The 17476-nt window shown below is 40.1% G+C and overlaps 1 protein-coding gene across 1 annotated transcript; it reads left to right on the top strand.

Moving 5' to 3' along the window:
* The first annotated feature begins 411 nt into the window (after positions 1 to 411).
* Positions 412 to 2155, top strand: Prr9 (proline rich 9). Its single transcript, NM_175424.3, has 2 exons — positions 412 to 447; positions 1009 to 2155. The coding sequence occupies exon 2, from the start codon at positions 1028 to 1030 to the stop codon at positions 1376 to 1378; it is 351 nt and encodes a 116-aa protein (NP_780633.1). The 5' UTR covers positions 412 to 447; positions 1009 to 1027; the 3' UTR covers positions 1379 to 2155.
* Positions 2156 to 17476: the final 15321 nt, after the last annotated feature.

Genomic DNA, 17476 nt, shown 5'->3' with positions numbered 1-17476 from the left:
AGTTCATAACTCAGACAGACTCCAGGCTTTAGGCATGGATTCTTCCTGTTGGCAAAGATGTGATGAGGATGGTAGATCTTATCTCTTACCACATCCTGAAACAGTATGAGGAGACAAGAGACTTCAGCCCTGGTTTAACAGACAGATAACATTTTATGGACATTCTTTTTCTGCTGCCTCTAATGAAAGAGTCATGTGTGAAGCTCCTCCCTGCTGAGGTCTGGTGAGAACCCAGAGGCCAAAATGTAGGCTGATTAACAGGCATCACAGCAGTGACTCAAACCATTCGTGATTTCAAACGAAGCTTGTTACGGTGACACCACAATTACGACTTTAGCCCACGTGGCCTGTCAGTCCTCCAGGAGGCTATACCAAGCACTGTATAAAAGTCCCCACCATCCTAGACTCCACAGTCCACATCCTTCATTGAATCTCATTGAAGATCAGGTAAGCATTTCCTTTCTCATTCTCTCTCTCTCTCTCTCTCTCTCTCTCTCTCTCTCTCTCTCTCTCTCTCTCTCTCTCTCCTTCCCTCTCTCTCCCCCCCTCTCTTTCCCTCCTTTCTCCCCTCTCTCCCTCCCTCCCTCCTCTCTGGTATTCATTCCCTTAATCCCTGATGTTCCATCTCTGAGAGGCCACCACTGTTCTGTTTCTATCCTAGACTGTACTTTCTACTACTGTTTTTAGACAGATTGCCATTTCTTGATCCATTTAACTATCTCATTTATTCTGCTTAGTGTTTTGTACATGGTTTTTAAAAATTAGTAATTAGATTTTGTGGAAGGACTGGACAAAAGCACAGGAGAATAGGAGAATACCTTCATCTTGGAAACAAGTATCAAGGGAATCTATGATAGGGATTTTAAAAAAAGGAATAAAAATCAGACTTGGATTTAATTATCTTCTCCCCCTATCCCACTCGCAATCTTTCACACTCATGCACTCCTTTCTAGGTCCCAGCCTTGGTGTTTTAATGTAAAATGTCTCAAATTTTCTGTTTGTTTTCAGGCTCTTCAAATCACCTGAAATGTCTTTCAATGATCAACAGTGCAAGCAACCATGTGTGCCACCCCCATGTCTTCAAAAGACCCAAGAAAAGTGCCAGGCACAAGCTGAGGATGTGTGTGTCTCCTCATGTCAGGACCCCTGCCAAGATAAATGTCCACAACAAGCTCAGGAAGTATGTGTTTCTCAGTGCCAGGAGTTAAGCCAAGGAAACTGCCCACAACAAGGCCAAGATCCATGTCTACCTCCAAGCCAAGACCAGTGCCTTCCTCAGTGTGCGGAGCCATGCCAGGAGCTAGCACAAACAAAATGTGTGGAGGAGTTCCCACAGAAGGTACAGGAGAAGTGTTCATCCCAGAGCAAGGGGAAGTAGCTGCTCAAATGCCATCTGGAGTCAAGAAGATGGCCAACAGAAGAAAATACAACCCCAGTCCTACGGTGACCTTCTCCTGTGGGTATCTCTGTGTAAGATACTGTCTTGTCTCCTGACTTCCTCAGTATTCCAGGACTTGGTCTGTACCTCTGAAGATAGTTCTCTGTATTTTATTAACCTCTGTGAATAAGTGTTCTCAGCAGCTGGCAGACGGTCAAGAGTATGGGAATGTTGTGGTTATTGAGGCAGACCATCAAAGCCTAACACAACTCTCCTGGGGCAAAACCTCACTTAGCCCCTGGTACATAATGGCCAAGGATGCCTTTGTCCATCTTTCAGAGTGCAAGTATCTCTTTCAAGCCTCAAGAGAATCTGAATTTAATGGCTTTATGGTGAGCATCACCACTACAATGAGTATGAAGAAATTGGTGATGCTACAAAATCAAAAATGGTTTAATTTTGTTTGTGCATCCTAACCAAAAAAAAAAAAATAGCTGAACATTGTAATGTGGTCTGTGCTTTGTAAAATTCAAATGAAATGTTTTAAAAGACATAATTCAAACAGCCTATAAGAAACACAAGTTGGGATCTTTAGATCTTTGTCAGTCTTTGTGCTTTGTAGATGATCTGCTTTGGACCATTTGGTGTGAGAGGGCTTTGGATACTATGATTCATCTTTAGTTTGTGTTTCTGGGATAGGAGCTGGCTTCTCTCCAACTTCCTTGCCTTTCCCCCTTGGTGGAAGTAAAATATATAATAAAGCTCTTTCTAAGGCTGATTTCTGATGTGATGTATGTCTTTTCCTTACCTCGGCTGTCTTTTTGGGAATTATATTCTCCTTTTGGAAATAAGTCTGTAGAAAGAATGAAAACCCATCTCACAGATACACAAAACATCAGCAGAAAGACCTCTTTTAGATCGCATAGACCAGCATCCAGACAACCTCTCCAGGCTCATTTGCACACACTTCGTATATTAGAAAATGTAGCAAAAGCTGACACCTTCCCATGCTGAAAACCTCAGGTCCAGGTTCTTTCCACAATAGTCTACTCACTGTTTAGTGTGGTTTCCAGAGGGAAGGACTGAAACGGGAAGTAGAGAAATTGTGTGGAAGAGCTACCCCAAATAAACTCATGGACAGCTACAAATAGCAGAGAGAAATAAAGGTGCCTTTGAGATTAATCAAACGTGAGGACCAAAATTATTTGTCCTGTCATTTGGCCAGATTTCAGTGAAGTTAAAGTAGGTGACCTGGTTTTGTTATGGTGCCCTCCCCCCAACTAAGGACAAACTACAGCTGTGAACATGTATATAAGGTCCAAGGAGGTGCTGCACTGGCATGAAAGAGCCAAAGGCCAGATCCTCATTTCTTCATGAATGCCCTGACCCGGCCTGTAGGGAAGATGTATCAAGGCCTGGCCTCAGAGTAGAACAGGTACTCCTTACCCATCCCCTGCCTTCTCCCACTCTCTGTCACCCTGAGGGAAGGAGATGGAAGGTCATTTGGAGAACAGGTTTAACTTCTTTAACTCATCTGAGGATCCTCTGGCACATAGATCATACTGGTCTCACAAATTTAGAGTTTTTTTTTTTTTAGGATAAGACACAATTTAATAAAATAAGACAGAATTTGAGGAAAGGTTTCAAGGGGGCAATGCAGAATAGTATGCAGGTGATATAGGCCACATCCTGAGTTTTGTGCATTCTCAACAAGATTCTCACAACAGCTTCAGGGAGTTCTGCTGCCCCCTAGTAAAGACCATGTTTGACCGTACGTAAGGCCCTGTAATTCAGAATGCTAACCCAGCCACTCTGAATCCTGACCACAGCTCTTATTGGCATGGCAAAGGTTCATGTGACACTCAGGGAGGTTTTCAATTATCTCTCATCCTCATAAGCCGTATCCAGTCATTTTCTGAATGCCAGGCACTCTGCCAGTTTCTGGAGAGATGATGAGTCAAAAGGTCAGTATCCCTGTGCAGAGCCATAGCTGTCTTTTTCTGCCAGCCACTTCCACCAACATCTTTTCCCCAACTTCCCTGAGCCTCTCAACTCCCTGACCATCTCCAGATGCCTGAGTTAAAGTTCTTTTGCCCCACTGACTGGCTGAGTAGTTTTTTTTTTTTTTTCTCGCCCATATTTTTGCACTGAAAGTATTCCATTAATCTCCAGGGCCTAATTGATTCATAGATGAATCCTGCAAAAAGATCCCCAAAATCCTATTATTGAGACTTCTACTAAACTGACAAATCTCACTGCTATATCTCTAGCTTGTCTCAAGTACAGCAAAGGTCTCTGTTCACTAACACTAGAGGCACCCATTGTGATCCAAAATCAGATACCCAGACCCAGAGAGGAAGTGCAGGGCTAATGAGCAGGGATGGTCCAACCATATCAGATAGAAAAGGAGCCAAGTGATTACAGGGGAGGCCTCTGGATGGAAAGGATACTAGGCTGAAGATTGAAGATAGGAAAGCAGACGCCAAGCAGCTGGAAAAGCCTTCATCTAGCTGTCATGGGAACCTACACACAATGTTGGCTCACAGAACTCTGATCCAGGCTTCACGATCCATGATCACAAAGCCTGGAGGCCATGAGGACAGCTCAGATCAACAGTATGAGAGCCAGATTTCCCCAGCTGACATGTGTGCTAAAGCCATTCAGAGGAGAAGATGCATACCAAAGAAATTCCTAGTATTGGGACTTCTTAGGTGATAGTTCACAGGGTATGTGACAGTAGTGGGCCTGTGTCAAAAAAGATCAAGGGAGGATGATGTGGGTTTGTTTATTATTCAAAAGAGCTATGGAGAGCCCCATCACAACCACCAGTGTGTTGAAACTGGTTCCAAAGAGCCATGATGGCATGAAAAAGAAATGTAGCTGGAGCAATTGGGAAGACAGTCAACCAGAAACTTGCCATATATTTGGTAAAAAAAAAAAAAAAGAAGAAGAAGAAGAAGAAGGAGGAGGAGGAGAAGGAGAAGGAGAAGGAGAAGGAGAAGGAGAAGGAGAAGGAGAAGGAGAAGGAGAAGGAGAAGGAGAAGGAGAAGGCGAAGGAGAAGGAGAAGAAGGAGGAGGGGGAAGGAAGGAAGAAGGAAGGAAGAAGGAAGGAAGGAAGGAAGGAAGGAAGGAAGGAAGGAAGGAAGGAAGGAAGGAAGGAAGGAAGGAAGGAAGGAAGGAAGGAAGACAGTTATCCTAAAATATTTTAAGAGCTTTTAACAGACAGAGATGAGATTTCTATGAAGTACAAAAGAAGAAAGTTGGAATCCACAGAAGCTGTGAACTGTGGGTCTGTTTTTAAATCTTTCTTATAACAGAAGATGCCAGGGATGCTGTAGATGCATTGTGACCCCAAGAAGTGGAGATGAACAAGAAAGCAGGTGGCAGGCAAACTTTCCAGGTGTTTCTAACGCTCTCAGCCTCACCCAGCTGACTGGGCAGAACCAGGAGGGAAACAAGAGTTCTCCCCAAAACCTTGAGATCCCAAAGCCCTGACCCTGAGCTGAAGAGGCAGAAAGGTCACTGGCATCTAGAACACTTTTTGATGGGTTTCAGAAGGTCTAGGCTCCTGGGGACCAACAAAGTTTGTAACTCCACACTTAAAGCCAAAAATTAGGACAAGTAAATAATAGGGGGTAGCTCACTCTTATTTTGTTTTTGTTTGTTTGTTTGTTTGTTTGTTTGTTTGTTTTTTGAGACAGGGTTTCTCTGTATAGCTCTGGCTTTCCTGGAACTCACTCTGTAGACCAAGCTGGCCTCGAGAACTCAGAAATCCCCCTGCCTTTGCCTCCTGAGTGCTGGAATTAAAGGCCTGTGCCGCCATGCCCAGCATTAGCTCACTAGTATTTAAGGTTCTCTGATACATTTAAGGAGCCAAGATTTCAGTCCTGACTACATTGTAGCAATTCCTGGATGATCTCCAAATCTAATCTCCCAGCTGGGCTTTTTTCCCCATCTCCTACTCTTCTATCCTTACCTTTTTGTCATCCAGACAGGTGCCCATATGGCCTACTTGTTTTTCTACCTGGTGACTCTTTACAGCCTCCATTCTGCCTGCACTTCTTCTTCTTTCTTCCCCTCTGACTCAGTTCCACCACTTTTTTGCTGACCAGTCTATGAGATCTTTTCTTGTGTCTCCTTGATCCCCTCATAATTGGTCAACCAATAGAACATCCAAGGCAGAGACAAAGAAAACACTAGCCTCTGGTATCCCCTTACCCTAATTGATGAAGTGATCTACTCACCTTGGTTTATCTAGGGATTTCCAAATTTTCACACTGAAAATGCTGCACCCTGGGAAGCCACCCCGTTTTGGACAAGCTTCATCAATTTGGGTGATTGATTTGCCTCATAGGGTACCTGCATATAGAGACATGATGCTTGGTATTGTAGATGCACAGAAGGCAAACAAGTAAGGTTGTTCATACTGGAGCAATTTACAATCCTGAGACTTTTCTGAGAAACAGAAGAGTCAAATACTTGTCCCCTTTTTAAACACAGTCACTGTGATTTGATGGGAAGCTGGTTCAGCAGACAGGTGCCAAGGTTATTGCTATATAAACCTAAATTAGCAGGTCCTGGCCCAGACAATAGGTTTACTAGGGCATGTGCCCTGTCCCACCATCCCCATTGCCATATAGGCTAGACTTTGCCACTGCTGCTCTCTTTCTCTCCTACAAGCACCTGCCTTACACCTAAAGCTGTCTTCAGGACAATGTAGACTGGCTGTCATGGCTTTCTCAACTAAAGCTTCCATAGATATGCAGCCTGCCTCATAGCTTACCTGTTCCCCTTGGAAAGCTTCTAAGAAAGCTTTTCTCCTTTCCCAACAGCACCACCTAATGGTCACAGATACACTCAGCCTTCTTCTAGGCACGTTGTACCTGGCATGACTCAGAGAGGGCCAGTTCACAAACAATAGGCTGGTTCACAAACAATAAGCCACCCAGTCATATGGGAAAGGAGAGCAAATGTTGGTGCCAGGAAAATAGAAGCTGCAACGATTTCTGCAGGACACATGCCCCTACAGGGCATGCCTGTTCCTGATGCCGTGTTTGATGGTTGACACTGACCAATTTTTACTCCTTCAAATAAAAGGAGATGAAGGATGAAGACTGAATACAATGATATGTGAACCAGGATTGAAAATCCTTCAAACAAATAACCTGGCCTATTATATTTTTACTGTCATTAAAAATATTCTAGCAGAAACCAAATGTCTGTCTGAAAAGGTTTTAGGAATTGGGGACTAGATTTCTTTTCAATATTTTAGTTGTCATATACCTTTGCACTTGAATTCCTTACAGTAGCCCTGAGATTTTGTTTCTCTCTAAATGAAACAGACCAGTTTTCACTGGCCAACCACTGAAGTTATGCCCACAATCCAAAAACACAGCACGAGCAACAAGTGACAACTTTCATTCACTGATTGTTTCGACTCTCTTACCAACTCCCAGCGTGGAAGACAGAACTTGTTCTACAGTACTATGAAAAAAGGTGCCTTAAGTGGTTAGTGAAATGAACTTATTCTTCCAGAGTCTCAGGTTTCTATGTTATACACCATAGTAACAAAAATATTTTAGGATGACCAATAAGCATAGGAAAATACTACTTACCCCATTGTCTATCAGAGAAATATAAATTAAAAAGACAAAAACAAAAACAAAAATGAAACAAACTAACCAATCACAGTGGAAGAGAGCATATTGCCTGGGAAACCTAAAATTAAAGAGCAGAATACCAGTGTTGATGAGGCTATGGGTGTGGAAACTGGAGCAACCATTTTGAAAATTCTTTATGAGTAATTAATAAAGACAAAATATATGCACAGCCAGTGACTGCAGTGACTATAGAGTTCTCTCCTAGCCATGGGCCCTGGATGTGTCACCTAAAGCATATATAGGATAATCATTCTAGTGTGACTCCTAGTAGTTAAAGACTGGAAACAACTCAAATTCCCACCAAGGAGTAAATAAGTAAACCGATATAAATGGGTGTCTACAGCACAAAAGAATGTGGGTGAAACCCACAAACATAAATTAAATGATCAAGAAAATAAGACTCATTTTAGAAAGTGTTAGTATGAACCATAAAACATTCTCATCTATTGAAGGCAAAGCTTCATATTAGCCCAGAAAATCTATCCTGATACTTTACCCAATGAGAGGAGATTTTAAACTATTTAAAACACAGCAGAGACTCAGGAATCAGAGTCTGATTTAAATCTCAGATTTCTCATTATCTGTGATGTTTTGAGTAAGTCTTTATTTGAGCCTTGTACTCTTGCCTATAAAGTGTCATAATAATATGATCTGCCACTTTTGCTTGTTAATATGTTAATATTGATAAAATGATCGCCTGCACTGTTGTTTGTGAGGGCTTTCTACATGCAATGCTTTCTCCTGAACACTATGAATATAGTGACAAGCAGGCAGATGCAGTTCTGTACGTAAGCACAAGGTCCAGTAAAAAATAAATCATTAAAGTAAACACAATGTACTGAAGTAAACACGTGTGGATTGAAGTAAATGCATAATTCTAACTTTTGTCATACTAGAAATGAAAAAGACTCCCTTGGTGTAAAAAACAAGGAACTGGGGAATAATCCAGGTGAAAAGAAGATAAAAAAAATCATGAATAGAAAAACAAAATCTTTGGGGGAAAATTACACACACACACACACACAAACACACACACACACATGGATTACAAAGATAGAATTTGACTAAAAATTTATAAAAGAAGGGTTGTATTACAAGAGTCAATTCTCATAAGACTTTGTCCTAAAAATAAGACAAATTATTAAATATTTTATGGCATAAAACTATTAATGTTGGCATTTAGTCTAGGCTCTACTCCACAGTTACCTGGCAACAGCCAGGTGTGCCTGACTCACTATAAAAGGGGCTGCTCCCTCGCCTCTTGCTCCTCTTGCTCTCTTGCTCTTGCTTCCTCCTTACCCCCTCTCTCCAATTTCCCTCTCTTCTTTCTCTCCATATGCACATGGCAGGCCTCTAACTCCTCTACTCCTCTACTTCCACCCCTCTCTCTGCATTTTTCTCTCTCTACTATCCCCCTAACTCTCCTTCCCATGTCCTAATTAAACTCTATTCTATACTATATTTTCCTGGGGCTGGTTCCTCAGGGGAAGGGATGCCTCAGCATTGGCCTTCAGAGGCACCCCATTCTCCCACACTGTACCTTGCCTCTATCAAACATATCTCTGCCTTCTCTTTATTTTTATAAAACACAACAATTATTATAACTATATATTTAAAATATCACTGTAGTTAAAAGTATGAGAACAGGTTACAGGAAATAAGATAAAAGGACAGGCAACACTATTGCTTTAAGTTTCTAGGGCAATCACTGCATAGCAGCAGCTACCATCTGATGAACTGGGACAGTTGGAGTGATAATAACCAGGAAAAGAAGCTGACTAGGAACTTAGTTTTTAGTACATTCATGTTGAGATGCTTATAACACCCAAGCAAATACAAAAAGTGTTCAGAGTCAGAAGCTCCAATGTGTGGAAGTGGAGACAAAGGAATCTACCCTGGGAACCTGTGATTACATGGGTAGTATGCAAAATTTAAGGTGATGACATCACTATCAGCAGAATATATATCATAAAGAGGACTGAAGACCATGTTCCTGGAAACTCCCAATATGTGGGTGGTAAGGAGAAGAGACTTTAGGAAAATGGTAGAGAAGAAACAGTGAGTAACTTAAGAGAAAATTCAGGAAGGAGCAAGTGTGTAATAATTCTGATGCTGTGGATGATCAGTAAGCAAACTGATACTGCAGCAGAATGGGAATACTGAGGTGGAATAGTATCCCAGATCAGCCACCCATTGATGCCTCAGTCACTCTGTATCTCTAACACACATCGTTTTCCACAGTCCCACCTTCCATCAGGTCCCAGTAGATAGTGATGATTGCATGAATGATCCACTGATGAACTAAGGGCCTGAAAGTTTTAATAGCCTGATCAAGAATATTCAGTTAATCTCTCTGGCTCCTGCTATTGTTTAAAATGTGATATCTCAGCCTGCCACTACCATCTCCAACCTTCCGGTCACTTATATTCCCCTGCTATTGTAGTGATAGTCACTTATGCTTATCCCTGTGGAGCTACAAGGATAAATAAACCTTTTCTTTTATTAAAAAAAAAATTTATCCAGCCAGTAAGCATCAGCACTGGAATCCAGACCATACGACTGCAAGGCCCATATTCTTGATCTAAAATGACACCTATCTGCCAGGAAAAAGACCTCTGGTGACACACTCTCATTCAGACTTAATGTGGCATTTTGAAGAGTGTCATGTCTGCCCTCTAAACAGAATCTGATGCTTAAGAGTTCATTCAAGAATCTGTATTGGAGTGATAGGTACTCCTCCAGAGCACCTAATCCGAGTATAATTCACCTTTGGGTAACTCCTTCTGCCACGCAAATGTATGTTTTCAGCGGGATCTGAGATCTTGTCTCAGTTGGGGAAAATGCAAGCCTGACAACGAATAGTGTAAATACCAGTTCAGAAGGTAATCAAGATCAATGTAAGAGAGATGATGAGTACATTTAGTTGTGATGATGGTGGTGGTGATGATGGTGGTGATGATGATGATAGTGGTGGTGGTGGTGATGGTGATGATGATGATTATGATGTAATGATATTGGAGAGGTGCTATTTGAGTGAGAATGTCTCCCATAGCCTCATGTATTTGAACACTAGGTCCTCAGTTGGTGGTGCTGTTTGGGGGGAAGGAGGTTAGATATAGCCTAGTTGGAGGAAGTGCATCACTGGAGGTGGAATTTGAGAGTTTAAAGCCTCATATCATTCTCAGTTGCTCGCTCTAATTTCTGCCTGTGGTTCAAAATGTGAGGTCTCAGCTTATTGTTCCTGCTGCTATGCCTGTCTGCCATGATGGGAGTGGACTCTTATCCCTCTAGCACCACAAGCTCAAATAAACACTTCTTCCTAGAAGTTTCTATAGTCAGGACATTTTGTTGCAACAAGAGAAAAGTAATGAATATGGGAGAGAAGAATGACTATTCTCAGGCATGAATCTGCCAACAGAATTTCTCTGACCACATTTCCTTTCATTAATAATATCAGAGCAGCATACCATATCTATAGCTTAATCATTATATTCGTGTTTATTTAATCATCCTTTCATGACATGAATGAGGACAAAAAGCAAAAATCTCCAATGTTCTAGCTTGGACTACTAGGTGATTTCTAGAGTACTTTCAGAGAGGTGAATATTAGGAACTCAGAGACATATGCTCAGAACTGTGTATATATACTTGAGAATAGCTATTACACAGAATATATTAGAGATAAGAGAGAGGATAACCAAGATCAAGGAAAAGAGGGCCCCAATAAGCCCAGGATACTGTTGGATCTCAGAGTTGAATAGCAGAGTAAGAACCTCTTTAAGAAACATGGAGAAAAGAAAGCAAAAAGAATGGGGAGAGAAGATAGGAGTCCAAAGGATGACCAATAGACTTAAGCAATTCTAATAGGACAGTAAATGCAGCTTGACCAGGAAGTTTTAAGTGGCAGCTCAGGAGACAGATTAGGACAGAGTAGACTGAGGATCTATAGAGAGCGGCTGAGGGAATATCTGGATTCACTATGACTGGTTTGCTACCTTGAGACAACCTGGACTCACCTGAGTTCATAAGAGGTTGTAATGAAGGATGTCTTGCTACAGAATTCTGGGTGTGGGTACACTGGTGGGGGAAAAGCAAGGTCAAGCATATGCTTCCCAACACCAGCAAAGAAGCCAATGCAGAAGCCCAGATTTCCATTTATAAGGCTTCTATGGGTGGAACCGGACTACTCAGATGAGCACCGTGCCCCAGTTACAAAAGTAGCCACACCTGAGCCTTTAATGCCACAGAAGCTGAATCAAGTGCAAATGTTTGAATCAGGTCCAAATGGCAAATGCTCTTTAGGTCAGGGAGGATTCCATATGTGGCTACTCCTCCTAGTTCATTGAACTCATATCTGCCTCTGTGCCTCTACTGAGTTCGTCTGGAAGAGGACGCAACTCTTCCATATTATTCTGTAGAATTTCACCCACATGATGATTGCCCACAACATTTTTGCACAACATGTGCCACAAGCATGTGTAAGTGCACTCAGAGCCAGTACAATGACCAAGTTTCTTTGGCCTCCATGAATCAGGCCAAGAAGGTAGAATGTGCTGGCCACAGATTTCATCTATGTCGAATCAAGCCCCTATCTGAGTGACTGAGTGATTACCATCAGTGAACTCTCTCCAGTGCTGGAAAATGGGACATAACTAAGCTCAGGGAGGTTTCAAGATAAAGATGAAGTTATTCTTGCCCTCTACAAGATGGATAGACACAAAACTGCCCCTAAGATCCTCTTTGAGGAGCAAGGAAAAGGTCCAACTCATAAGACCTCCAAAATACTAACACCCACACAAGACTTGGTGTCATCTATACCACACACACTCACGATCACTCATTTTAAACTTTATTTTTTAATTGCATAAAATGTAAACAAAAGAAAAATACTGGTGCATTAGTCCACACTGAAATTAAGAGCTCAGTCCTTAAATGACAAGTGCATTTTTCTAGTTATTGACACTCGGCTGGAGCTAAAAGTAGGGTCAAAATATTGAGTCTGGACTCTAGTACTTAGATTCTTGCAGCTTAACTTATCTATTGCCCAAAACTATCACCCAAAATTATCTTGACCCAATTTCAAATGCAGAAATTTTGGGTTCAGTGGCACAGTGACTGGGAAGGGAGGGACTAGGGATATGGACTTGTCCCATGTTCACACAGTCCTGGAAAAGACTTAAGGAAGTCACCACACTTTCCAATCCTACCCCCAACCTCTCAGACTAGGGGTAAAACAGTTGGTGGATCAGTAGGGCTGACTCATGGAAAGGGCTGAACGAAGAGGAGGTTTTCACAAGGATCTTCTAACATTTTTAAAGAAAGGGTCAGATGAGAGGCAACAATTAGAACCAGCTGATAATTATCAATATTTTGGCTAGACCCTCCAGCTGACAGATACCCTTCAGTATGTGCATCTCCAGATGCTGCTAAAGATAAAGATAGGTATTACTAACTATTCTATCCACAGCTTCAAGTTATGTTAAAATATCACTCTACTTCATACTACAGACTGGTAGTGAGTCTCTGAACATAAAAATATTGACAGCTAAATACAAAGGTGATTACTCATCAAACTGGCAGGATGTGTGCAATCATCTACTATTTCACTCAATAAGCATGTAATGGAATATTTAGTTTGGGATTCAGCCAGGTCCTAGAAGTTCTGAAAATAATAACACAATTCTCCTGTCCTTAGGGCATTAAAGCTCACTATGGGAGGAAGATGCAGAAACAGAAAAAGAAAATAACAACATTCTAGAAGAAAAAAATGTTATAACAATGTCAACTGCTTAAAAGGCAGCATAAATTAGATTTTGCTTTATGGTAATATAAATTCTGTGGTCTCAGGTTCATGTTATAAATGAAAATTTTACTTTTTCAAATAGAAAATGGAATGCTAAAGTACAAACTCTCAATTATTTTCTGATTCATAAATTTTATAACATCAAAAATTCAGAGAAATTACTACAAGCCCAAAAGTACAACTTCAATCCTTTAGTTGGTAGAATTAAAACAAATATTTGGAAAGATGGCAATGTTTTCATGTGAAATGAATCTCTGTTTGATTGACAGAAATGAAAGACAAATGATGTACTTTCATACAGGATTCCGGTAGAGTTCCAAGAAAATAGGTCCCATACTCCATTGATCATTCATGCAAGCATTTATCTTGGAGAATTCTGCCTGGAAACTTAACTCAGGAAATTCAGCTAACTCCATGAATGAACTCTTTTTTACAAGGAGGCTGGTAGTGAGACCATTTGCATTGTTTGTTTTTTCACCTTTTGTTTCAGTAACTAAGCAACCTTTTCAGTTTTTTTTTTTTTTCAGGGCACAATTATCTACTTATGCTGTGGGGCAGAGTACTCAGCCAAGGATTTACATAAAGCCTTTTTTGTGGGTGGCCCCAAAGTCTATCTCCATTCACAGGCAGATAGATTTCCTTCATGATTAGAGCACTGATTTGACTTCTTTTTCAGGTTTGATTATCAACCTAGCAAACAACTAAGCAAAGAGGCCTTGTAAGTGAATACAGTCTACAGTGTTCCAGGTACATATCTTAGAGGGGAACTTCTTATCCACAGAGACTAGAAGGTTCAGCCAAAATAGTGATTACCACAACTAGTACTTTTGTGCACTATAGTATGCCATCTCATTCAAACCACACAACAGCTCCTTCATCTTTGATGTTTTAAACCAGAACATCAATTACATTTATTTAAGATGTAATGTCAGTATTAAAATTGCCATGATTAAGTCGAAACTGCACTAAGAGATTGTAGTCATTTAAATACCTTTAAATATATTCCCTCCAGATATGCCTAGCCTCTCAAAGACTTGATGTGCCTCTGTGTGTGTGTGTGTGTGTGTGTGTGTGTGTGTGTGTGTGTGTCTGTGTGTGTGTGGAATAGCCAGTGGTCCCCTACCTGCTCAGAGAAGGGATGGGAGAAGGATTGTAGGAGAGAGTGACCAGGAGAGGGGCAGTGAGCAAGATGTAAAGTGAATAAGTAAAATATAAAAAAATAAATTAATAAAGTTATTCCCTCCAAAAACTGAGCTTTTCCATCACCACACACCACACATCACACACCACACATTTAGAGACACTGAAAGACTCCTTTCCCCAAAAAAATTAACCTTGACAAATTATATACTGCATAGATTTATGTCCAACCAAAAATGCAAATACCATAGAAAATAATTTTAACTTATTTACCCCACACTAAAAAGCTGTCCTGAAAAATATGATGGAAATAACCTGTTATCTTTCAGTTAATAGGCATTGGTTTTTTTGTCTTTTTTTTTTTTTTACTATTTTTTAAAAACAAAACCAAAAAATGAACTCCACAAACAACACGGGGCAGTACTTTATTATTTCCTGACTCACAGGCACATGTACTAGTCCCAAGTTCTACCTCTTCCACATCCCCCTCTTATGTAAGTGGACAGAATTTTTAATTATTCAATATGAAGCTTGAGATAGGATGATTGTCCCTTTATATACATTTAAATTTTAGGCTAAAATCAATGACTAGTGTAGAAAAAGATCTGTGATGACGGGGAGCCTTCACATTCTATTCAAGCTTTATTGTTTGTTCCTCCTGTTTAAATAACACACATTTAATTGCTGTGAGCTGGCTCGTCTAGAAGTTAGGTCACTGTGGTACTGATCTAGTGAAGCCATGAAGCCATGTTTTGAATCCAATTCTGTTGGCTCTGAGTTTTTCCAACTGAACACTGGGCAACATAATCTGAGGAAGTCACCATCTACCACTCTGCCCCTTTAAATTCTATCTGCAGGACAAATTAAGACACAGTAACACTGGGTTTGAGGATTTAGGTCAGTGGAATAACACTCACTATTATAAGGTCACTGTAAGAGTTAGTAAGAAAAGGCATCAATCTTACTGTTTAGAAGGTGCCTTGAACCACCATGTACTGGTTTACATTTTATGTAAGTTATAATGAAAATTGCGTGAGCTATTTCCATATAGAGCACTACACTCTTGATGGATACTCAATACCCCTCTCTAAAGTTACGCTGACAGATGTTTCTTAGTAGGGAAAAGGCCTCCCTCAAGAAAGCCAAGATCCTACAGTGGATTCTGATTTTTCTTTTTGCTATACCCATAATAGAAAAATGCCAGATTTATTTATGAAGAAAACATGAGACAAATTCATATTGAAGAAAACTCTAAACTACTTAGTAATAGTCCTTAACACAGTCAAGACAGTCACAAATAAACAAAGTCTAAGAAACTGCCACATTAGGAGGGGCCTAAGGAAGGCTGGCAACTAACCCATTGTCTCAAATGAATTGCTGGAACCCAAGAAGGACATCAGGAAAATCCTAGTGGACTTCAAATATAATATTGGTGTTAGTTCACAGCAATGCATATTTTTAAATACATCTTTTTAATTATTTATTTATCTTTTATTTTATGTGTGTGGTATGTGTGTGTGTGTGTGTGTGTTTATGTGAGCTTATGTGTGCCCCCATCCCCTATGCATACAGGATCCTGCAGAGCAGAAGAAATCATCAGATCCCTTGAAATCGGAGTTACAAACAGTTTTAAACCTTCATATAGATGCTGGGAATTGAACTCTGGTCTTCAGGAAGAAGAGGCAGTGTTCTTATTCTCTCTGCTATCTCTCACAAGAATGTATATTGAATTTGATCCCATGACATGACAAAGGTGCCATGATAATATAAGATCTAAGCAACAGGAAAAGCTGGGTTTAAGAAATACACAAGAACACCCTCAACTCTACCTTTGCAATCTTACTGTAATTCTAAAACTATTGTAAAATTTAAAATTATTTTACACTTGATTAATGATAAAGAACTTTTGTGTGTATAGACAGCGAAGGAAAAAAAGTGATCAAGATATCAAATTTCCCAAATTAAGTAATGAGTATAAGTTGACAGAAATTAAATGGCAATAGTTTATTTGTAGATACAACAAAATGACCATAGAAATAACAAGTAACAGCAAGAAAATATTTCTATGTAAGCTGGGGTTCCTCGCATTCAATACATAAATGTTATAAAAAACTAAAAATATGACACAGGAAAAGACAAAGATTGATTGCACAGGACAGAAAACTGGGGGGCAGGGAGAGAAGAATATCTGATTTAGAATAATTAATAAATAATTGGGCCAAAATCTGAAAAGATTCATAAAATTTCAGAATAATTTTACTTTAATCCCAAATTCAATGGCTAAAACCTTGGAACTGAAGAGATGTCCCCATGGTTAAGCGCATTTTCTGCTCTTGCAGAGGACCCAGCTTTGATGCCCAGTACTCACAAATGGTGGCTCACAACCATCTATAATTATAGATCCAGGAGATTCAGTGCCCTCTTCTGGGCTCCACAGGGACTGGGCATACACATGATATACATATGTACATACAGGCAAAACCTAGTAAATAAATACATTTAAAAAACTAACAACCTTAAAATTAAACATTGCTAAAAGATAGGTAATTGTGAGTTTAAGGGTTTCTAAGTGAGGAAAGATAAGCAAGAACAAGGAAAAACCCAACTTATTTGTCTGAAGATATAAACATAATTACATAGCACAATGCAGGAAGGTAGGAAGAAAATTCAGCAGCCAAGTGTACTTGCTGGGTAAGTGTGAGTAACTACATTCAACTCCCTAGAACCCACATAAAGAGCCAGGCAAGACTGTGTGTATATCTATAATCCCAGGACTTGGGCTGGAAACCACAAACAGGAGAATCACTAGGGCTTCCTGGAAGGTCAGCAGCCTAGTTGTTATTGTGGAAGACCCAGGTTTGGTACCCAACACCCACATCAGGCAGCTTACAACCACCTGTAACTCTAGTTCCAGGGAATCCACTATTGATTTCTGTCTCCCATGGCCACTGCACTCATGAAGTACACATATGGACAAGCAGAAATAGACACATGAATAGAAAGACTGACTGACTGACTGACTGACAGGCAGACAGACAGAGAGACAGATAATAAATCTTTTAAAAATAATAAGATAGGTAATGATAGAACAAGACACTCTGGCCTTCTTACAGGATCATGGTCACATACTCACATACACCACACAACATATTTAAAAAAAAAATCTCAGGAAAAAAAAATATTTACAACACAGGACAAGCAAGAGAATGGTATCCTTAGTGTATCAAAGAAAATAATAAATGAGAAGCAAGAAAAAGTTGTGAGTGAAAATTCATAAATGTAAAAATTAATACCAATAAAGATGCAAAAACTGTTCATCATTAGTAATCAGAAAAAAAAATATACTAAAGCAACAATCTGGCTTTATCCAGTTGACAAGCAGCACAATAAAAGGTGTTGACAAGGCATTTGGAAATAATACTCTTATACAATGCTTGTGGGAGTCTAAACTGGGACATTCTTTTAGGAGGACACATTTGCAAGGATAACAGCAAC

This window comes from Mus musculus, chromosome 3 (genome assembly GCF_000001635.26).
Source record: "Mus musculus strain C57BL/6J chromosome 3, GRCm38.p6 C57BL/6J".
In the NCBI taxonomy this organism is placed as follows: domain Eukaryota; kingdom Metazoa; phylum Chordata; class Mammalia; order Rodentia; family Muridae; genus Mus; species Mus musculus.
This window is presented reverse-complemented; position numbering and strand designations above follow the sequence as displayed.